The sequence below is a fragment of the Tachypleus tridentatus genome, chromosome 6 (genome assembly GCF_004210375.1).
Source record: "Tachypleus tridentatus isolate NWPU-2018 chromosome 6, ASM421037v1, whole genome shotgun sequence".
Lineage (NCBI taxonomy): Eukaryota > Metazoa > Arthropoda > Merostomata > Xiphosura > Limulidae > Tachypleus > Tachypleus tridentatus.
This window is the reverse complement of record NC_134830.1, coordinates 117,594,458-117,618,583: the sequence shown is the minus strand read 5'-3', so window position 1 is coordinate 117,618,583 and position 24,126 is coordinate 117,594,458. Positions and strand designations below refer to the sequence as shown.

The 24,126-nt window shown below is 34.2% G+C and overlaps 1 protein-coding gene across 4 annotated transcripts in view; it reads left to right on the top strand.

Moving 5' to 3' along the window:
• pkaap (A-kinase anchoring protein pkaap) overlaps positions 1-9,782 on the top strand; it is a 45,889-nt gene extending 36,107 nt beyond the window's left edge. For 3 of the 4 annotated variants that reach the window (XM_076507231.1, XM_076507230.1, XM_076507229.1), the window contains 3 exons: positions 1,768-1,817; positions 2,982-3,135; positions 5,185-6,035. In XM_076507231.1, the coding sequence (XP_076363346.1) occupies positions 1,768-1,817; positions 2,982-3,101 (170 nt within the window). In that variant the 3' untranslated portion in view covers positions 3,102-3,135; positions 5,185-6,035. Of the gene's footprint in view, positions 1-1,767; positions 1,818-2,981; positions 3,136-5,184; positions 8,854-8,991 lie in introns of those variants that run through there. The other variant, XR_013029563.1, reaches the window with a different exon arrangement.
• The last annotated feature ends 14,344 nt before the right edge of the window (positions 9,783-24,126 follow it).

The window sequence follows — 24,126 nt, the reverse complement described above, 5'->3', positions numbered from 1 at the left end:
CAATTTATCACTTTATTGTATAGTCCTATGTAACATAATAATTTGGGAGTTGCAATAAATCATAATATTTCTGTATGAGCATATAGTCATAATGTATACACCAAAATTGTAATGATTATGCTCAAATCGTAATGGTTGGCATCTCTCTATTTAGTTGGAATGTACCAGCATCAAGTGGTTGAAAGTATTTGTCCTCAATGTCTACATGTTGGACAATCTTCTACTGACATAAAAAATTATTGAGATCCTAAATATTTATATAGTGTTATCTGATGCAGTTAGTGTATTCAGCTATGTGTGTTAAGAAATTATTGAGATCCTAAATAGTCGCAGGGTTGTCAATCATATCTTGAGCCAGTGGTAGTGTTTGTACTAGCATATAGCCTTTAAAATATGATAGGGCAAGTACTACCTCATTTCATAATTAACTGAAATAAATCTTGCAAAATCAAGCTTGACGAACAACAAGGCAGAAATGTGAAATTAAGTCAGTTAACTGTTTATAAATTCCTTTTGAGAACCAATCAAAATTTAGATCAATTATGGCTTTTATGTCATGTACAGACAACAAAACTGGAAAAATTTGTAGATTTCTTAATTTAGTCTCTGTTGATTAAAGAGTTTTATATTTTATTGAAAATGTTGGTGATATAACAGAAAATAGCTTAATTCAGAAATGATTTAAGTTTAAAATTGGATTGATATTTTTACTTTGATAATAAATATTTTGCACTTGGATTTAGGCCAAGTTATTCCAATGCTCACTACATTTATAGTGTACACACCCTCCTCATTACCTTCAACACTAAAATCATGATGAACAGACAGTAACCATACTGTTGTATCTGGATAGCTGGATTTTGGCTTTTATGACTTTCTATTTCGAGAGACCAAGTGTGATGTGATGTGATACCTGCTGTCTTTTATGTAGGTAAGACAGATAACATGTAGAGGTTTACCAAATCCTATGTAGATTTGGATTGCTAGGGAGAATGTCTAGCATCTAATATAGTGATGTTGAATGAAACAAATTATGTAACATCATGTGCAAGGTCTCTGTGGTACCATTCACTTGAGAAGTGGCAATTTTAAACTGCATTAGTGATTAGAATCTTTAAGAAGTGCCAACAGATCATATTTATGTATAGAATCTGTCACTTCTGTAATAACACTGAACATTTTTAAACTGCATTAGTGATTAGAATCTTTAAGAAGTGCCAACAGATCATATTTATGTATAGAATCTGTCACTTCTGTAATAACACTGAATATTTTCTGAGGCTCCACAGTAATTCCTTACAAATGCAACCATGATCACCACATAATGTTGTTTTTTCTGTAAAATTACATAAGAAAAAATGTGTTTCACTCAGAACAGGATATTTTATTAAATGTTCTTATGTAAATTTGTAATTATTGTTATAATGAATTTATTATGCCTTTAGTACTAACATGACTTATTGCATCTCTGTGTAACTATTTGTTTTTCTGGAAAGTTATAAAAGTTTCTGCTATGAACAGATGAAATCATAAATGTGCCAGTTGTCTATGAGTAGGTAGTTTTGTAGTTTGTTTCAAGTACCATACATTTTGGAGACTGTAAGTTGTTTATTATTCCCTCAGCTAAATCAATGTTTTGAGAGAAGTAAACAGTAGTTTTTTTAAGGTAGTCTAAGTTGGCTGTCATCCAGGTGCTGTAAGTGAAGTCTGTAGAAGAAAAACTAGAGCTCCATCACATGTAATATTGTCATTAATCCTTGCTTTCAGGTTCATTGCTCTCTAAGGCTGTCCGTAAGTTTGTGAACAAGGAGGAAAAGGTAAGAATTATCAGTAATTAGTTTTGTAACTTCTGATTATAATTATGGAACTTTTTTTTTTTTGCATATACATGTTAATTATTTCAAATTTTGGTAAAATATTGCAGTTATCATGGCCTTGTTAGAACATTGAAATTCTGGTGCATCATGTTAATTTTGTATTTGATTTTCAATATTAGAGAATTGTTTTTGTGTATATTTATTCATGTATTATACATGTATAATTTGTACAAGATTTATGTTTTAGTTTTATGCCATTATGACAAAGTTTTTAACATAAACATCCTCATTGTAAAACAAGTTTGTCATGTTTCATATATTGGGATCACATTATAAACTCTTTAATACTTTTGGTGAAACAGATAAGTTGTTTTGAAGAGTCTATGATATATATGAAAGCAAGGAATTTTGATGTAAACTTTCTGAAAGACAAAACTGTTTTGTAATAAGTTAAACTAATTGTGTAAGGAAAGATAGTAAGCTGAAATAGTTTTTGTGCATTACGGTGTATAGATTAACAAATTGTTCTAACATGAAGCACAGTTATTAAGGTTGATATTTATATATCATAGATTGAATAGTCTTGAAATATTTTTCTGTACAAAAAAAAACATGGTATTTCAATTGAAGTGAGGTGGTGGTTCTGTCATAGTTAGATAGACAATGATCATTTTATCTGCCTGATATCTACGTGTTGATGCTGTGGGTGTTAATTTCCATATGAACATTCTGAGAAGTATGACATAATGGATATGGCCACAAAATTTTCAGTTACAGAACATGGGAACTCTGCTGGTATACTTTTCCACTAATTAGATCAGGGGTTCCCAATCGGTGGGTCGGGACACCCAGGGGGGTCGCGAAGCCTTGGCAGGGGGGTCGCAAAGCCTTGTTAGAAGTAGCTTGGGGTAACATTAATTTTATTTCATCAATTACATTTTCATGTCGCGAGTGCAAAAAGGTTGGGAACCCCTGAATTAGATGGAATCATGTACATGTTGTCACCTTGCTTTCGGTCCAAAAATCTTTTGGAGAAAATGCAGAATGCCGTGTACCTGTGTGTTAGAATAAGTTGCATTGGATTTAATTTCTGTATTTCATCCAGTTGTAATGTCAGCACACAGTACTAATTTGTTGTTGTTTAAAGAGTCACTCTCTTTCCAGGCTCAAGAAGAAATGGCATGGCAAATAGCAGAGATGATAGTCAAGGATGTCTGTCAGCTGACCTTAAAGACAGATGACTCCAAGAACAATAGGGGTTCTAGTAAACATGAAGTTTCTTAGTTGAAACTAAAACAGAGTAGAAAAGCTAGACAAAGTAAGTTGTTAGTACAGGTGATGTTAAGCTAGAAATACTGTTAGTGTTTTGTCACTGTTGTAAGTTTCCTTGAAGCCAGCAGTAAACTGGCATCAAGCTTTTTCATTCATGCCAGTTCAAGACAATAAAGGTGAACTGAAGAATGTTGTATATATGTACAGCCTTTTTAGTTTTTATTAGGTTATTTTACTGAAAATTCTTTGACTTTGCCTCAATTTCGTACATACCCATACATTGCCTTGTTTGCCCTATAGTAATTACTTTATCATAGCCTTCTGTTTACCTTGATGCTACCTAACATCAACTGTAATTCTAATGTCATGTTTTTACAGCAGAAGCAAAAACGTTTTATTTTATGGAATGGCAACCAACAAAAAAATGGTAATTTTCATTAAAAACATGAACAATAGACAAAAGTAGGGTTACGAAACTGTTTGAAAACATATCAAACTGAAAATACTCTATTATATATCCTGTACAAGAGAAACCAGTTAGATATTGACATGTTTGTATGCAGTGACACATGCTAATTTTTAACCCATTCCAGATTAGTCACGGGACATATTACAGTTGTTAGCTAGCTTTCAACATTGTATTGAACTACTATTTCGTGAATTTGTCAGTAAGTTTTATATAAACAGATTATAATTCAAATGTTAGTATTATACACTATTCAAATTTTTAATTTAAAAGTAAATATTGAAAGAACACAGTTAAATGTCAATTTTGGCAGCATCAAAATTCTAAGTCTAGTTTTGTACAAATTAACAACTCAAATTATTAATATTAACAAGCTAGCATATAAGATGATAACCACATATCTTTTCCTTTTGCAAAGATATTGGTTATGTACTGGATCAAATGCAGCGGTCTTGTTCACCTCTTTCTATTTTTGGAAACAGTTGCCTTTATTCACACTTCAATATATGACATGTGAATAACCAACCTAAAGTTCAGAATGTCCTAGTGATTTTCTCACCCATTTTAATGTGTTAGGAGGCCATCACATTTATTCGAATTGAGATTTCAAACAGTTAGGCTGTGTATTTAGTCTCCTTGAAGTTGCATATTTTTTAGACCTAAATACAGCTCGGTTACTAAGCTTGATAAATTATAGTGGAATTCTGTGATATTGATTTAATAATTTGATTTTTTTTTTGGTGATCCAAGTGTAGGTATAAAACCTGAAAAAAATCACTTTATATCCAACAAGTACGAAATTTTGAAGGGCTTAACTTTTTACAACAAGTACAAACATTGCAGCTAGAGAAGACAACTGTTTGTTACTTCTTTATTTATTCTTGTATTTTAAGGAAAATCAGTTAAAGAACTTCTGAGCTGCATCATTGTGACTTCTGTATTAGTAGCCAGATACAGTTAAAAAAACACACAATTTTGTTATAATATATAATTGTTCTAGAACAAAAAAAGGCATAATTTATATTTATACCTAATTTTTCATGGTGATTACAAGGTCAGTCAAACCTACCCAACCTTTACAGAGATTCATTAGTGAAAATAACAGATAAAATATAAATATTAAACATTTGATAACTATTTGATCTTTATAAAGAGACCTGAGAAAAAGATTGCTTAATAAACCTCAAGACTTGATAAAAAAATTTGACATATTGCATATGAAAACTTTGTAATGTTTACTGATAATCTTCCAAATTTCATGAATATCTTAATTTAAAAGTTATAGCATGAAAACTATAACGAGCACAATATGCTTATGAGCTCGGTCTCGGGGACCAAGCTCATGCTGAAAGAGTTAAAGGTTGGCATTATATTTGATCTTACGTTATCATGACATATTGTGCAAAATAAATACATCAAGAGAAGAGGTTACAGTTTACTTTACTTTATAAGAATATGAAAGATTCCTTAATTAGAAAGTTTACTGTGGTATTGGGTCTTTTACTTCCTAATATGTATTATAAATTTCTTTGTGATATTTTTAAGTATTGTTAAAAAGTAAAAGGCAAATTAGTTATGAGAAACAATTTATTTTAGTTTCTTGACTTCAGTTGTCTTCATGTTCCACAGGTACACAAAAAGACTTCAGTCTTCCTAACATGAAGAATGTGACAGTGAAAGATAATGCAAAGTGCAGTGCTCTCCTCATTCTCAAGAGATCCGTTGTGCATGTTGACTGATGAAAGATTTTTTTTAAGTTATTGCCTGTAGTCTTCTGCGTTCTTTGTTGTTTAAGTTTGTTTGAATAGTTTAGTATTTTTTAAGAAATGTAAATTTTGAAACGTGAATTTCTGTGTATAAATTAGTAAAGTGATTGAAGCCTTTAGACAGGGATGAACATGGACAATTAATTGTTTTGTAATATCATTTATCAGCTGCCCTGATGGTAATGTAAGTATAACTTTAACTTTTGTACTGTAGATTTTATTTTAAACAGGTTTGTAAGTTTTAACACTTAAAGTACAAGCATTATTTGAGATAAACTCAACTTGATTGTTAAATATAGGTTATACGAGATAGTATCTAGTACATTGTTATGTGTATTAAAAATTATTTTGTTAAACAGTGTAAAAGCAATTGATTTACATTGTATTCTAGTTGCCAACAATTCTCATACATCAGTTAATCAGCACTAAAACATTTTTCATGAATCAGTGCTGAGTTATAAATACAAGCATCTTATGAACTCCTGAAAGATTGAAAAATATTCTCACCACCTGCCAAATGGCAACTTGAAGTCCACTTCAATATGATAAGTTTTGTTGGTAATTAATTATGCTTTGTAGCTCCAGGGAGGTTGGTGAGCTAACCTTTACTCAGAGTTGTTCTGGTTATTCTTATGTAAAACATTGAGCAACTCTAAACATTCCATGTAAATATAGACCTTACCAAACTCCTAATAAAGAGAGATCCTTTCTTTACACTGTGGCTTATATTGATCAGGTGGTGCAAAAAAAAAAAAGGCAAATAATTCATGAAACTCGGACTGAAGAGGAAATTGCCAAGAAATTCTGGTTAGTAAGAACTTGTTTATAAGATGTAAAATTTTTGTGTGTCCATAACTTACTCCTTTAACTCAAAGATTAATAGGTTTCTTGAACCCTTTGTTTATGCATATATTCATTTTTCATCTGGTTAATTTTTGTTTTTCTTTCATTACTCCTGAGATAACAGAATAGGGAGCCAGTGAAAGAAGCTTATTTTGCTGTTATTAACAATTTAACAGTTTACAATATATTGCAGATTTTAAAATAATACTTTAAACACAAATTCATTTTAAAACATTGTTCTAAAGCAACTATCACTGTCCTGTTGCTTCCTATTTGATATGGAAATGACTGAAATAGGACAGTGCAAGTTATGAGACTGTATACATGGTTGTTTCATTATTATCTACCAAAACTTCTTGAATATCGGTGGGCAACAATAAATTTAATAGTTCCTTCCCAAAATTCAACATGTTGAGGCAGCAGTGAAAGGTAACTAGTTACACAGAGTCCAGGCTAAACTCAGCATTGGTAACATATCAAAATCTAATTTTTTATCATAACTAGTGCTTTTCACTTTCCCATGATTGCTCAAAATTGAACGGTAACTTGCTTAAATCAAATGTAGTGTGTGTGGATGTGTTGAATAGCTGTGTCTATTCATGCTTTGATTCTTATTGGTGAAGATGTAGGATTAAAACTAGCACCAGATTCGTAATGGGTAAGTGTAGTCCTGAATTGTACAGGTTGAGGTAGAAGGAACTTGAGGTATAAAAACTGAGCAGAACTGAGTTGTCATTCAGACTGTAGAAGGTGAGCATATCGTCAATGTGTCTTATGATCTACAGAGATTGAAGTCATATTAAAATGTCTTCCGCACGTAACAATAGATGTATAGGGATTTATTAATTAAACATACTTGAATGTGCAGTAAGCCTGCCAGTGTAAATTGTTAATTGTCAAAACCACCTCTTACTCAAGTGTTCTGTTACTTGTAGCTGTCTCTGGCTTTGTAAACATTGCAATAAACTCACAATACCAGTATCAAACTGCAAGAAAAGTAGCTTGCAGACAGTTTTTTGTTATTAACAGAAATGTGATCCAGTGAAATGTGATTGGAAACTAGAAATAAATATTTCTATAATGCAAAACACACAGGTTGTGGCAAAATGTAATTTAATAGTTATTTTATTAAGGAGATAGGTTACTTTCAAATGTCCTATTCCAAAACACAAAGTAATTAAATGGCTTCAGTTGTCTCCATAACATTCTCTAAGAGTACCAAGTTTATAGTAACTTCTCTGCCTAGTTGTGTTTAATATTAGTTGGTTTTTGCTATTATACATGTGGACAAGGTAGCGATTCATTCATATCATGATCGACTTACTAATAACTTGTATTAAGTTTGCTGGAACAATTTTGCACCAGTGAATAACTAACTGATGTTGTTATTTCAGTTGTTTGTTATTTATAGTTCAGAAAAGAAGCCTTTTGTGGAACCTCATTTTACTTGCATATTTTAAGATTTGTCATAATTATTCCAAGCCTTTAGACTTGGAATATGGTGATAATTAGTGCTAGGAATTATATTCAAGAAAAACAGTAATTGGGAAGAACTTTCAGTTAGAAATTTTTGTTTGAAAACACTCAGTACCAAACTAATGAATACAATAACTGAGATCTGATGAACTTTTACAAAGATTTTAAATTGTGAATATTACTGACTTGAAATAATGAATAAGGTATCTTCACACAAAATATAATAGATATTTTTGATTTACACAGTTAGGTTACAAAGAGATTGGACTTTGAAACCAAACATATGAGACATTACAAATTTGGTTTATTTTAAGAAGACTATAAGGGTTGTGAGAGTAACTAGTAATTGTCATATAAACACACATGCACATTTTTGCAAAGGAAGCTTCCCTGTTTGTTTTTATTGACTGTTTCAGAAAACTTTGCAATTCCTTTTGTATATGTTCAACAAGTAATCTTATCAGACCTAATCCGATTGCTGTTACTAGAGACATAGTTACCCAAAGTATAAAAATCTTCCAAAGTTTCTGGTGACTAATGACTAGATAGATCACAAAATATCTATTCTTGTTTTTTGAAATAATTTAAATATGACTAAATGCAATGACAGGATGTTTAAAACAACAAAACTAGTCCATGTTGATTATTGGTAATTGCTGTAGGAACTGCTAAAACTTTCTGTGAAATCTAAATATTTTGACCTCGGTGCCTCTGGAATATTTAAGGTTATGAAACTGCCTCATACTTATTAACTCTGTTTTCTTCTGTATGTTATTGTTTAAATCTCATGTGAGTTGGTTCGTGTGTGTGAAGGCATTACTAAAATTTCTGTTATTTGTTGAAATTTATGCCTTTATTAGAAAGTGAAAACTTTGCAATAAACTTGGGTAAAAAAAAGAGTAATTTCCTTTTCATGTTGTTAGAGTACTATATTTGTGGGATTAGTAAAGAATGTTTTAAATGTTCTATTGTGCCAGCTAAAGAAATGGTAAGGGGTGTAGCAAATGATTTATCAAGTGAGTGCAAGTTTTCAAAATATCCATAAATTTACAGCCAACTAATGAATAAAAAAGCAACAAAAAACTTTCTATAAATACAGAAATGTCAAAAATTGTTTTCTTTCAATGACATTGGTAAAAAACTAACATTAACAACTTCTGAGGAGTGATAGAAGGTACAATAGTTGTGTTGTGGAAAAAGATGTCATAAGAAGGTGTGATGGTGGTTAGTGTTTCAGCTGAGTTACTACTCATGATGTTGTGATAATTGATGTCATAAGAAGGTGTGATGGTGGTTAGTGTTTCAGCTGAGTTACTACTCATGATGTTGTGATAATTGATGTCATAAGAAGGTGTGATGGTGGTTAGTGTTTCAGCTGAGTTACTACTCATGATGTTGTGATAATTGGTGAAGTATATTTGACTCTGATGAATAAAATGAATGGTGTGGAATTTAATTAAGGACCTGAAAGGAGAGGATAGTAGGTTAAAAGAGAAATTAGAGGTGTTTTAGTCGAAGAGGTCAGACTTATGAATCAGATTAACTTACTATGCGAGTTCATTACATTAATAGAGTAAAAAGCACAGTAGCTGACATTGTGATATGAACATCTCAGCTGAAAAACGTGATGGGGTTGGTCAGCTGGTAGGTAATAGATGTTAGTTTAGGAATTGAATAGTTGTGGTAGTTGGTAAACGTATGATATTTAAATTCATTGAAACCTTTATAATTGCACTATGTATATGGTTTAGGAAAAAACACATTCTTCATTACTGTACATTGTAGTAAGAAATATTGTTCTATTGTTATGTAAAACTGTTTTATATACTGGCGAGATATATTATTCGTAGGCCTTGGAATTCACCATTATCTCGCACAAAGACTTGCAGGTTACGAAAGTTAAGTGAACATACAGGATTTTGTTATTCTAGGAAGTTTCAGAGACAGTTTATTCTTCAAGCTTAAATAATGTGGACTTGTAGTGATGGCCATCTGTTAAAGTTTATATGGAAGTAGTTTATAATGGTAATTGTACAAATTGTAGAAATTTCTTGAGCTGAGGCCAATGGATGCACATATTTCATAATTAAGAAGTCAGTACTTTGTAAATATGTGGAAATAAATAAAATTTTGTTGAGTTTATTTATTTATTATTGTTGAGGTTTATTAAAGTCAGTAATGCCAGTATTTTTGTAACCAAGTACGTGCTGTCCTTCTAAAAGGACAATATGAAACAAATGAAACATACCTGTGATTTTGAATATACCTGTCAAATGGTAGAATGAAATTCGAAACAAAATACTAAAAAAACCTAGTTAAAAATCTTTATGATAACCCAGATACTATCCTGTATGAAAACTGTCGCACTACGTACTTCATGACACCCTCAAAACGAAGATTATTACGTAATTTTGTTATAAATTAAAGTATTGAAAAATGGACTCCCGAACAGCAAAGATAAGGTTTTCGCATACGACCAGTTTGGTGACAGTGTAGTTATTTAATCAGAATAGGAGTAACATTTTTCAATCCCACTCTCATAAGATATTGAAACAACTTCATTTAATAACAGCTTTAAATGAGGATGTATATAAGTAGTAGGGCTTTTGTACTCGTGTTGTGGCAGTGTGGTTTGGTTTGTTTTGAATTTGGTAAAAAGCTACTCGAGGTCTCCATGTGCGACGAGGACTCGAACTCGCGACCCTCACATTACGAGTCGAACGCCTTAACTCACCTTGTCATGCCGGGTCGGCGGTGTGGACAAACTTATGTTGCTTGCTTAAATGATTACGTCAAGAACATCTAGACTTTGCATGTCCTAGATTCAAAATGCTAGGAAAAAATATAGTTAAGTTTCCTCTGTGGTTGCAAAAGAAGTCTTCGAACATACACGATATAACTGAGTGTTTGTTTACATTTGGGACGTGACTTTTTTCTCTACAATTCTCAGTTCTTTTCCTGTAGAACGCAAACGTTATTTCTATTTTTACATATATAGTTATTCTAAGAACCATGAGTGAAAAGCGAAGAATATATAACATGTTAACCACGCTACATTCGCTATACCCAGTACCGACGAGGCCTTTCGCTAATGCTAGGATTCATCGGGATGGCTGGGGTATTGCAGATATAGAATGATATTTATCTTTATGTTTAACAATAATTATGGTGTGAAGAATCAGATTAAGAAAATGGATTGAAATTATTATTAACTTTTATTCTTCATTTACAGATCTGATTACTAGATAATACAGTAAAACCTGTCTAAGGCGGAATCGCATGGGACCGAGTAAAATTTCTGGCTTTAGCAGGTTTTGCGGCTTAGACAGAGTGAACATGCATTTCCTTAATTATATATAATTTTTGAGCGGAACATTATACTTGCTTGACTTAATGGAAGTAAGACGAATAAAGTTATTATACTGTTTATTCTATATTTATTAGAATAAGAACAAAAATAGACATTCAAAATACACACAAGTACACAAAATATTAATCAAATTTATTTGAAGAAAGTGTCCAGTTTCAACCGTTTCATTTTTTTAATGGACTTTCTCATGTGGTTAAAAGAGAATGCTAATTCTACAGCCTTTTTATCAAGTTCATTTTCCCCCTTCAGTTTTGCATACAATGTGATAGCGTTATATAACTTAACATTTGCGATGAAGTACGAATTTCTATTTTCTCACTGTCTTTTCCATTTTGTCCATCTTCTGAATCTCTCACACTGTTGTCATCTTGCGATTCTATTACAGGTTTTAAATCAATTTCATCAGTTTCTGTTAAAACATTCCTGTCAACGTTCACAGAATCATCCTCATCAATCTTCTTAATCAGAGTTTGAATTTCACAAGAATCGTCGTAACAAACAACTTCACAATCTTCGCCATTATCAAAAATAAATCCACAGTTTCGAAAATTTCATCTTTTACGCATTTGATTGAATGACTTGAAAATGCAATTGCATCTTACACGTCAATGTTCATGGTAACTTCAGATGCTCTCTTACAGTCCATGTTCGTAACAGTATGCTGAAGCATCAATTTTTTGTATTTTAATTGTATACACTATATAATTCCATTACCTAGTAGCTGCAAAACGGACGTTGTACATGGAGATAGACAAAAACAAACATTTGGATGACAAGTTGCATTATATAGGAAAAGTAGAATATTCCTATTTTCTTATTCCATTCTTTTATATAATTTGTTCAAACATTTCTTCAATATAACACTTGTCATCCACGCTTTATTATTCACTTTCCATTCTAAGGGAAGTTGATTCTTCCTTAAATTTTTGAAACAGCGCGGATTTTCACTTTTACTTTTTTTTTTCCCATGGTTTCTCTAGTTTTCTATCGGGAAATGCGACCAAAAGTACAGTCAGTCATTCTTTCGAATAGCGACTTTCGGAAAAATGACGGCAGACAAAAGAACATAACATATTTAACCGAAACTTACTGTAACAAAACGTCTGCGAATTTATTAATATTTAAAGAAATTATTAATTAAATAAATTAATATTTGATGAAAAACATTTTTTCCGCCTTATTCAGGTTCTAATCCTACTTGTTAGTAGACGAGGTAGGTGAAAGATAGTTTTCCAGACGCGTTACGCAGGTTTCGCCATATATAGAGGGCCTTTTATAACAGAAATATTAAGATAATGCTGCAAAATTTTAATATTTCTGGCTTGTACAGGGTTTCCGCCCTATGCACTTTCCGGCTTAGGCAGGTTTCACTGTATTACCACGTTGGCTCGATTGTAAGGCGATCTACCTTTTAAGAAACTGTGCTAAGGAAAACAATTTAGCGTCATGACGTCCTTTTTCGTCCGAAAAAATTAGTATAATAAGTGAAAGACCTGCGGCGCGATTAGTTGTGAGAATTAGCGATGATCTTGAGCAAACATGTGGTGCACATGCGTAAATGGATTCTATCTAGACATTCAAGTATGTTATAAGCTAGAGTATGGGGAGGGAACTGTGGTCGCCTGCAATTATAAGACGACGATGAATTCTACACTCTAATTATCAATAAAAATGTCTTATAATCTGGCTAATATTGTAATAGCGCACCATTAATAAAGATTATTTATCTACGCATATGCTTTGGTATTTTAGCTCAATTAATTTCTTTATTGTTCGCAAGAATTGCCAAAGCTGCATCCTAGTCTTGTTTTTTTTTTTTTGGAATTTCGCGCAAAGATACACGAGGGCTATCTGCGTTAGCCGTCCCTAATTAAGCAGTGTAAAACTAGAGGGAACGCAGCTAGTCATCACCACCCACCGCCAACTCTTGGACTACTCTTTTACCAACAAATAGTGGGATTGACCGTAAAATTACAACGTCCCCACGGCTAAAAGGGCGAGCATGTTTGGTGCGACCGCGATTCGAACCCGCGACCCTCAGAATACAAGTCGAACGCCTTAACTCATCTGACCATGCGGGCCGCAACCAAGTCTTCTTGTTTCTGCAGTGGGTCAAATAACCACTGTATCAACGAGAAAAACCTGCAGTTAATTATTATAATAACCCATGAGTGAAAACAAAGAAAAACATCTTTTAATACGTCAATGAACCAAGTTATAATATCCAGTTCCACCACGGCTTTTCATACAATACCAAGACTCCTTTCTTGGTGTTTTAAAGCTTGTGATGTTAACCTTTGGAAATACTAAAGTCATTTCTTTATCCCCATGGTCGGAAGGATTCACATATTGCATCATTTCGGTTAAAGACATAGTCAAATAAATTACTTGAAATGTCTCATTATCAATGTAAAATTCATATAAACCTGATTAGTGAAGTTATTTGTATTATGAAAGTTCTTTTATTTACAATGTTTATTTCTAAGGGTCCCGTAACCAATCGTGTGAACCAAAAAGTAATTTGGTACACATGTTAAAAAATGCGTTTAAAAGTCGATTGGAAATGGACTCCACCAATAATTTTAGGATAATTCAAGCCTTATACGAACATATATTAGCTTAAATTAAAAACAAGAAAATAGTCGCACAAACTTGAGAATTTGTAATTTTTCTGTACTTTATTTTGTAATGACCAAATTTCAGTGATGTAGTAAAGCGAAGGTATATTCACTGATGTAGTAAAGTCAACCAAAAACTAAGAAACGATGTTGTCGGTGAATACAGCTTTCACTGAGCTGAAATTAAGTCGCCACATGCTGTTTTGCTAACAGTAAAGGAAAGGGCTTAAATGATTAATTATTAAAACTGACATTATCCTACAAACTGGTGATGAATGTATTTCAGTGAGATTACACAATCAAAAGATCTTAATATTTTCCGTAAATATGGAATTTTGTTGATTTATTTCAAGTTTTTACACTTATTTATTTAAAAAAAATTGTTCGTAGCCTGTGTTGGTATGAGTGATCATTATTATTTAACGTGTTACTTTAAGTTTTCGGTACTGTTTTTTTTTTCAATAAAAATAATATACTGTTCTCTTTTCTTCATACTTTTCTTTAAATACAGGTAAAATAGCGACAGTAAAATATAGAAAACTATTAAATGAGTCGGGCCTAGCTTGGCCAGGTGGGTTGCGGATTCAATTCCCCGTCGCACCAGATATGCTCGCCCTTTCAGCCGAGGGGTGTTATAATTTTACGGTCAATCCCACTATTCGTTGGTAAAAGAGTAGCCCAAGAGTTGGCGGTGGGTGGTGATGACTGGCTGCGTTTCCTCTAGTCTTACACTGCTAAATTAGGGATAGCTAGTGCGGATAGCCCTCGTGTAGCTTTGCGCGAAATTCAAAAAAGCAAACAAAAACAAACAATAAATGATTCGATTAAGGTCTCGAAGAACAGAATGAGACCTAAGCTTCGGAAACATCTTTAAGAGTTAAGATGTTAATTTTAAGATGTCAGTCAACAAGAACATCGTAAACTCTTCCCATCCTTGAACTTATATAATAACTAAATTCAAAAGAACGTGAAAAATCTTCAACTGCATGTATAAGTCTAAATGGGCTTTGCCTATCCAAATTTTAAACAAGAGGTAAGAATATGATGCTATAAACAGCTCCATCCATTAGTTAGAAAGTTCGTTCATAACTTGTACATATTATACATATACTTTGTGTGTGTGTGTGAATTATCCTTGTTGAATATCTGGTGTTACGATATTTGAAATTTTATGAGATTCACGGTTACAGTGCATTGTTAATTATGCTTGTCACATCGTGAGCAGCTACTACAAATAAAGCTTTTGTCTTTTGTTTGTTTTTGATTTTCGCGCAAAGCTACACGAGGGCTATCTGCGCTAGCCATCCCTAATTTTGCAGTGTAAGGCTAGAGGGAAGGCAGCTAGTCGTCACCATCCACCGCCAACTCTTAGGCTACTCTTTTCCAACGAATAGTGGGATTGACTGTAACATTATAACGCCCCCACAGCTGAAAGGGCGAGCAGGTTTGGTGCGACGGGGATTCGAACCTGCAACCCTCAGATTACGAGTCCAATGCCTTAACCCACCTGGCCATACCGGGCCCCAAATAAAGCTATTACAATTACAATTAATCCATGTTACTACTTTTTCCTTATATACCTGTTTTTTGCTACAGTGCTATCTGTATATTTGAATTACACGACTTTAGAGACATTAAAAAACAAAGTTGTTATAAAATAAATGTGTGACATTTAGTTTAAATGAATGTTTCTAAAAATAATGAACATAAATTAAGAACACCAGGTGCCGTTTCATCTGAGAGTTAACCATATAATGGTTGTTAGAAGAACATTTTTTCTCACGTAGTCGGAATAATTTATTTTCATTTTGTTTTTCTTACACATGCGATTTCCTGAGATTATGTGTACATTTTACAACCTCCTGTTTATGTAGCACGTGGCACTGAAGCTTTTCAAACGTAACGATGTCCACTGAATTTATGCAAGTCTCATGTTTACATTCGTCCAAAGTTTCAGTTAGGACGAACGCAAACTTTGTAAAGAGTATCGTTATATTAACTTGGTTCAGAAATTATGAAGAGTAAAAATGCTTTGCGAGTATTAATATATTGGGTTGAGGAATAATTCGTGAGCGTTTTTTCAAGTTAAAAAATATATTCATAAATGAAACGCATTCGCAAAATATTTCATGTAATTTGGTAGATAATTTTTTGCTCTAATAGATGGTGTGTTTGATTTTCTTATGTCTTTAATTTTTGCTTTCATTTTCAGCTCATTAAATGGAATTTCAAGTGGACAAAATCGAGCATTTTCGACACCATCTGCTTTTCGCATTTAATTTCTTGCAATTTCGTTTAAAACAATGCATACTATATACCTAGGTATTACATGAAATAAAGTATCATAATAAATGTTTTGGGTGTAATGTGTTCATGCATTGAAGTATTGTATAGTCTTGCATGTAATGCTTGAATGAAATTATTTAAAAACGCTCACGAATTATTCCTCAACCTAATAATATATTATAAAAAATGTGTACAAAGTAACTAACGTGCACAAGATAAAATAACAGATTTTTCATAAAATAAAATGGCTGTTGTGCATAAAGTAAAATAACTGGTACGTAAAACAATTTAACTGCTCTTGTGTAGCTATCACTGACGCATTTCTTCTCAAATGGAATTAGACCCTTATCTTTATTCTACTCCCTTGGTCGTGGGGTCAAAAACGTGTATTTAGTAACGTTCCATGGGTTATTGCTGCATAAGGGCATTGGATTACCTTTGTATCCAGGCTTATGCCTGGATAATCTATATGTTTGTCAACCACCATTAAGATTGTTGGTACTCCAAACATACTGTGTTGAAAATCAACCACAGAGAGTGGAAAACAGTTCACACGTTCACAATCAGTGTTTAGTTCGACACTTATTTAATTAAATATTTGTATTTAATTACTTTTTTAAAAATTTTATGTTAGTGCTAACTACCATTAATGGATCTGTCGTACGTGTCGATACACCAGAAGGAACAACCTCGACTTTTGGAATTTTTTTGCCTTCCCTGTTAGTTGGGTACATCATTTTCGATGGCAGAAAAAAAGGTAGAGTAGAAATATTCTCGGTTTAAAATTGTTATTAGTGTATTTGCACACTTACTTAAAGGTCTATAATTCTAATCATTTCGGCGCTACAGTTATAACACAGCAGTATCACGTGTTTTAATGTTTAGTACTGCTAGCAGGGAGGCCCGGCATGGCCAAGTGGTTAAGGCATTCGACTCGTAATAAGAGGGTCGAGGGTTCGAATCCCCGTCACACTAAACATGCTCATCCTTTCAGCCTTGAGGGCGTTATAATGTGACGGTCAATCCCACTATTCGTTGGTAAAAGAGTAGCCCAAGCGTTGGCGGTGGGTGATAATGACTAGCTGCCTTCCCTCTAGTCTTACACTGCCAAATTAGAGACGACTAGCAGAGATAGCCCTTGAGTAGCTTTGCGCGAAATTCAAAACAAATTAAACTATCAGCAAAATCGTAGGCCCGGCATGGCCAAGCGCGTTAAGGCGTGCGACTCGTAATCCGAGGGTCGCGGGTTCGCCTCCCCGTCGCGCCAAACATGCTCGCCCTTTCAGCCGTGGGGGCGTTACAATGTGACGGTCAATCCCACTATTCGTTGATAAAAGAGTAGCCCAAGAGTTGGCGGTGGGTGGTGATGACTAGCTGCCTTCCCTCTTGTCTTACACTGCAAAATTAGGGACGGCTAGCACAGATAGCCGTTGAGTAGCTTTGTGCGAAATTCAAAAACAAACAAACAAACAAGCAAAATCGTCACGACCAGTTACGCTCTTCTAGTGAACACCAAATTTACTCAAAAACCAGGTACAACAAAACTCCATACTATGTAAAAACTACACTGACAACACAACACTAACATTATTTATAAAATATAATGCAAAAACTTCTATATTGGAGAAACAAGCATAAAAATTGAAACCAAATTCAAATAACACAAAAGAACACCTTCACACGTTTTTGAACACTGCAAATCAAATAAACACAACATAACCATATAAAACACCCAGATATTAAGTAGGGAAACAAATATAAACAAACGCAAAATCAAAAAAGCCCTACTTATACAACAACCTCAACCAAAATTAAACCAGTATAAAGAAATATCTTTATACCTGTACTAATTGGTAACCTAAAATATAACTGCAGCGCCCCTACAGTCTCGATTCTGTTTACACTCTCGTCCCGGCAACAGTAATTTGCAAAATACCCTCTCTTTGTTAACTTGAAGATGACCTAAGAAAGTCGAGACATCGTTCTCTGCTTTATTTTAGTAAAAGTGTAAATACCCATACCAGCCGCCCTGAGATACAACGTACAAAACAACGTTTGGACCCTCTTAGGTCATCTTCATTTTAATAAAAATAGTTAACCTGAAGATGATCTAAGAAGGTCGAAACGTTATTCTGTATTTTAATTGAAGTGCTAATACCTATACCACCTGTTTTTTAGAATATACTTTTAGTTCACGTGGGTTTTTCGTCATCACGATTTGTCTATTTCATTCATTTAATTTAATGTCGGAATTGTCGCGAGGTCTGTGATAGGACTTGATACTTATATCACGTTCTTAATTTGAAGTATTGCAAGGAAAAAAATCCACGCGATTCGATTATTTAGAAACACCCAGAAAAAACAAAACCAAAACTGTTAGTTTAAAAAACCGAATCGACTTACATTATTGATTTGTCCCAAGAAGTCATGATGGCTAGATTTTTTTTTTTAATTCCATTCAAAGTTAGTCCCTGATTTAACCTATAAGTTAGAGGAAACGCAATTAGTCAACACCAACCACCACCGCCAAATCTTGGTCTACTCACTTATTAAAAATAATGAGATTGACTGCACGTTTTAATGCCACCTCCCGCCTGAAATGGCGAACATGGTCGGTGATGAGGATTTAAATCCGCGACTCAAGCGTCTTAGCCACCAATGTGAAAATCCTGATGACCATAGATGTTAAGGATAAAGTAATGGGGATGGTTTGGTTTGTTTTGAATTTCGCGCAAAGCTAACTTAGTAGTGTAAGACTAGAAGGAAAACAGCTAATCATCACCACTCACCGCCAACTTTAGGGCTGCTTATTTACCAACGAATAGTGGGATTGACATTGACCGTCACTCTATAACGCCCCAACGGCTGAAAGGGCATATTTGGTGTGACAGGGATTCGAACCCGCGACCCTCAGACTACGAGACGAGCGCCCTAACCACGTGGTCGTCATGCCGGGGCATTTCTCGGTTGAAGCAAAAAATGATTTTCTGGAATAAAGTAATCTAACATATCAGATTTTCTCAGTTTTACCCAAATTATCAACTTATATATGTTTGTTCCCACGTCTGTTTATAAACATGTTTTGTCCATATTATTCTAGCTTGGATACGTGTATTTTACGAGTTTTTCTTCATCTCCGAGTGGCACAGAGGTATATCTGCGGACTAACACCGTTAGAGAGCGGGTTTCGATACCCGTAGTGGGCAGAGCACAGATAGCCTATCGTGTAGTTTTGTGCTTAATTTCAAACAATTTAACCGCAACTCTTTTTTTTTTTTCTTTTGCCTTTGAACGACTTAGCAATAATCCTGAAACTTATAAACGCTAAAACAGAGACTTAATCGTCCACAGTGGACAAAGCATAATAGCCATTGTAGTGATGAGTAAGCATGCCCTCGAAGTATATACCGTGGCAATACGGTGGTCATTGCGAGGTTTATTGTAATATTCGGGTTAAGTTACTTGAAGACTTTAAAATAAAAATGAATAACATATTCATGCAATTACAGAACGCGATATTTTATTCTAATTTTATAGGCAAGCTTAAAAGAATTAGGTAAAAACAATTTATATCCCTCTGCAAAGTTTGCTGTTGTACTACAATTTTTAACTACAGTTTACTTTTCACTTTCATTGCGAGTCTGATTTTACATAGTTAAATAAAAGTATGGAGACGCCAGACTGGATGATGTAAAAACGTTTAAAAATATTACGTCATCGTCACTACTCAGTCGAATCGCCTCCTAGTCACCACATTTACACGGAGTAAGTGTGATGTTTCTACTGCTAACATATGGAGAGTGTTTTATATTACTAAGACAGATCTCGTTTCCACTAATTTATACAGAGCGGATCTGGTGTTATCCTCCACTGAAACAAAGCGGGGTCTTTTTAATTTTATTTCTGATATGTTAGTATTAAGCGCTTATGATTTCATCATTTATTAACATACTTTCATCAATGCATTTAACTGTCATTAGTCTTATCATTCAAACTAGATACATCAAATACCAGTATGTACACACACACACACATCTTACAAAAACCAGCACATATTAAAGGCCTATTAAAAAGTGAAGCCAGTCAGCCTTCTTAAAATAAGGCTGCAGGGCATCTTTTGTGGTGTTTTGTTTAAAATAAGAGCAATATGAAGCAAACAAAAGAAGAGAAAATTATTAAAAGTAGCCTAAAACATGACTAATCAGATGGATAAAATTTGAAAATAAATCTGAGCCTTCTAATAACATTATATCTAGGCCTAACCCAACTAATTTTGGTTCTGTTTCTGATGTCAGAAAAACACGTAGATACAATAAGTCTTGATGAAAAAATTAAAAGATACCTATAACCCGAGAGCTTTCGAAAAGTGGACCTTTTTTCTTCAGGGGCAAACTGGTCCTAACACTTCCATTGCTATGAAGACCGTATTAATTATACTAAAGATGGCGCCAGTAACGATACGTTTCTTGTCTGTGGTATGATACCTGGATGTTTATATTTTTCCTGTTCTTTGTTATCGTGCTTTCTATTTGTTTCACCAATATAATAGTTCGAAAACGCCCGAAACGGCTTTTTGTGTGCCTGGATACTCTAATAGAAGTGGTTATTCATGCCCTTCTAAACTGGATTGCCTATAAAGTGGCTGCGTTCAGACGTAACTAGTAGAAACTGAAGACAGGAGTTTTTGTCATAACCACTTCATGTTTCACATCTAGGTATGAGAAAATAGCTGTGGTAGACCTATGTTTAATAAAGTTTTCAATAATTCTGCTTTCCATTTAGCAATTTGTCAAATTATTTCCCTTTTATAACTTTTTACGTTAAATGACGTTTTGAAATTTCATTTTCAAAATACACTCCTACTACCACGTACCGTTTAGTTAAGGTTAGTCTACAAAATTACATTTATAGGCCTATAACTAGACTTATGTAATGCATGATGCCTGATAGCGATTACTATTTCAATAATACTTATCCTGTATGTTAAAATCTATAGTAGGCCTAGGAGGTAATTATAAGTAAATATTTATAAAGTAAAGCTATATGTACATTATTTTGTTGTTTGGACCCTCACCCCGAAGAAGACTAGTAAAACCAGTTGTTGTTCCAAATGTGTCCAGCTGGTCCCAGACAATCCCGCCACAGTCCATGAGAAAAACCGAGTGAGCTTCTTTTTTTTTTTTATTTCGCACAAAGCTACTCGAGGGCTGTCTGCGCTAGCCGTCCATAATTTAGCAGTGTAAGACTAGAGGGAAGGCAGCTAGTCATCACCACCCACCGCCAACTCTTGGGCTACTCTTTTATCAATGAAGAGTGGGATTGACCGTCACATTATAACGCCCCCACGGCTGAAAGGGCGAGCATGTTTGGCGCGACGGGGATTCGAACCCGCGACCCTCGGATTACGAGTCGCACGCCTTAACACGCTTGAACATGCCGGGCCACCGAGTGAGCACTGAAAAGGATAAAACACTTCAACCGACCAGTAGTTGACACTCTCGCGAAAACTATCCTAGGCCTAGGAAGCGTCAATAACAGTGGAAAACACAAATATTTAAATGTCAACGAGAGTTAACCGTTATCATTATTTCCATTCAATAACCACATTTAATCGTTTTAGTAATTTAAAACAAGGTTTTCACCAGCATATTGAAACTGTATTTCCTTTCATGTAACAAAACAATAGCCTACAACTCTATTATCACTCATATTTTATTTACCCGTTGATCAACTCGGCTTTTCTGCCAGTAGTTTTAGCTGCACTGCATTTAAATTTCTTCTTAATCATGCTAAGATTCCGGTTTTCACATTTCTAGCTAATTTTAGTGAAACTGGTAAAATAAATACAAGGAAAATAGGCTAAGTTCACGTAACACTCAAACAGACTTAGTGACTGTCCAAGTAAGTAGTGAATTGTTAAACATGATGGCCCAATACTGGAACAATATCAATAGTGACGCCACCTTGCGTTAGCAGTTGACATACATATAAGATCAACAACCACATAATGAAATATGATGGTATCGAGTAACGACTGTTGAGAGTGAGCACCATTAGCTACGAACAGAGCACTGGCATATGTTATTTTATATTTCTTAGATTATATAATGTTGATTGGTTCCTTCTGGTTTTTACTTTAAGATAAAGAGCTCATAACAAAGAGCTGAGTTTCGGATAAAGGCGTAATGTCAAAATATTAAACTTTTCCGATGCGATTAACTTACCACTAATTAGCAGAATTGAATTATTTTGTTGAAAAAAGCCTTTAACAAGTTAAAAAGTGTTTCCAGGATTTGATTTTGGAATACCTTGTTCAGAAAATTATTGTTCAAGTACTTTAACAAGTTGTGTTAAAGACGCATATCAGCAGCTCTAAGCTATCGAAACCCTACGTCATCATCTTGACATTGTTTGTTAGGAGCATGTGATAACGTCTTTGAACTAAATTATACTTTATTGGTGGATCACTTTCGATGTCAGATTCACTGCTACAACACTCTTGAAGAGACACTGTGGATATAAAGATTTACTGCTACAACACTCTTCAAGAGACACTGTGGACATGACATCTTCATCTAACCAGATTCACAGCCATGACACTCATGAGGGGGACAATGGAAACGGAATCTTCATCCGACAACTCTTGACCTGCTGATTCATTGATGAGCCACTGATCTGCTGACAGCGCCATCTGTAACGATTATATTTTAAATAGTACTTGTTATTTCATCTTCCATTTTTGTCTCCTTTATTCCAAACCATTCATTGAAACATTCCTACCATCGTCAATATGTTTGTATATTTTGAACAACTTACACTTGTTTATTCAACTGAATCTTCAAGAACATTTATCCACTCTTTGTTTGTCAGATTTGGTTGAAGTGCCCCTGCAAACATTCCTTTCCACACAGGATTGCCTACATATGGTGTACTTAACCGTTAGTTCTTCTGTATTGATATTGGGTTATTGGTCAGCCGATATAGCATCATTACTACTCGAGATTAGCTAACGAATTTCAGAAGCAATCTCAGGCACGACTTCTGACATTTTAACAATTTCATTCTGTTCAGGCTGCAGCAAAGTCTTGACATGCCTGAAGAATTTTCTATAGTTTCTATAGTAACAGCATGTCAAGTGACATTTCCTCTCTGTAAAGCTTCGCCAACCTTTCCTCATGGTATCAGTTAGATTTGTTTTAGTAATACTAACAATTCTTCGTTATGGAACACTGTAACTTGACACGACAGTAGCACAAGTCACTCTAAACACTAACAATTCTTCGTTATGGAACACTGTAACTTGACACGACAGTAGCACAAGTCACTCTAAACACTAACAATTCTTCGTTATGGAACACTGTAACTTGACACGACAGTAGCACAAGTCACTCTAAACACTAACAATTCTTCGTTATGGAACACTGTAACTTGACACGACAGTAGCACAAGTCACTCTAAACACTAACAATTCTTCGTTATGGAACACTGTAACTTGACACGACAGTAGCACAAGTCACTCTAAACACTAACAATTCTTCGTTATGGAACACTGTAACTTGACACGACAGTAGCACAAGTCACTCTAAACACTAACAATTCTTCGTTATGGAACACTGTAACTTGACACGACAGTAGCACAAGTCACTCTAAACACTAACAATTCTTCGTTATGGAACACTGTAACTTGACACGACAGTAGCACAAGTCACTCTAAACACTAACAATTCTTCGTTATGGAACACTGTAACTTGACACGACAGTAGCACAAGTCACTCTAAACACTAACAATTCTTCGTTATGGAACACTGTAACTTGACACGACAGTAGCACAAGTCACTCTAAACACTAACAATTCTTCGTTATGGAACACTGTAACTTGACACGACAGTAGCACAAGTCACTCTAAACACTAACAATTCTTCGTTATGGAACACTGTAACTTGACACGACAGTAGCACAAGTCACTCTAAACACTAACAATTCTTCGTTATGGAACACTGTAACTTGACACGACAGTAGCACAAGTCACTCTAAACTAACAATTCTTCTCTAAACACTAACAATGGAACACTGTAACACGACAGTAGCACAAGTCACTCTAAACACTAACAATTCTTCGTTATGGAACACTGTAACTTGAACGACTGTAACTTGAACACTGTAACAGTAGCACAAGTCACTCTAAACACTAACAATTCTTCGTTATGGAACA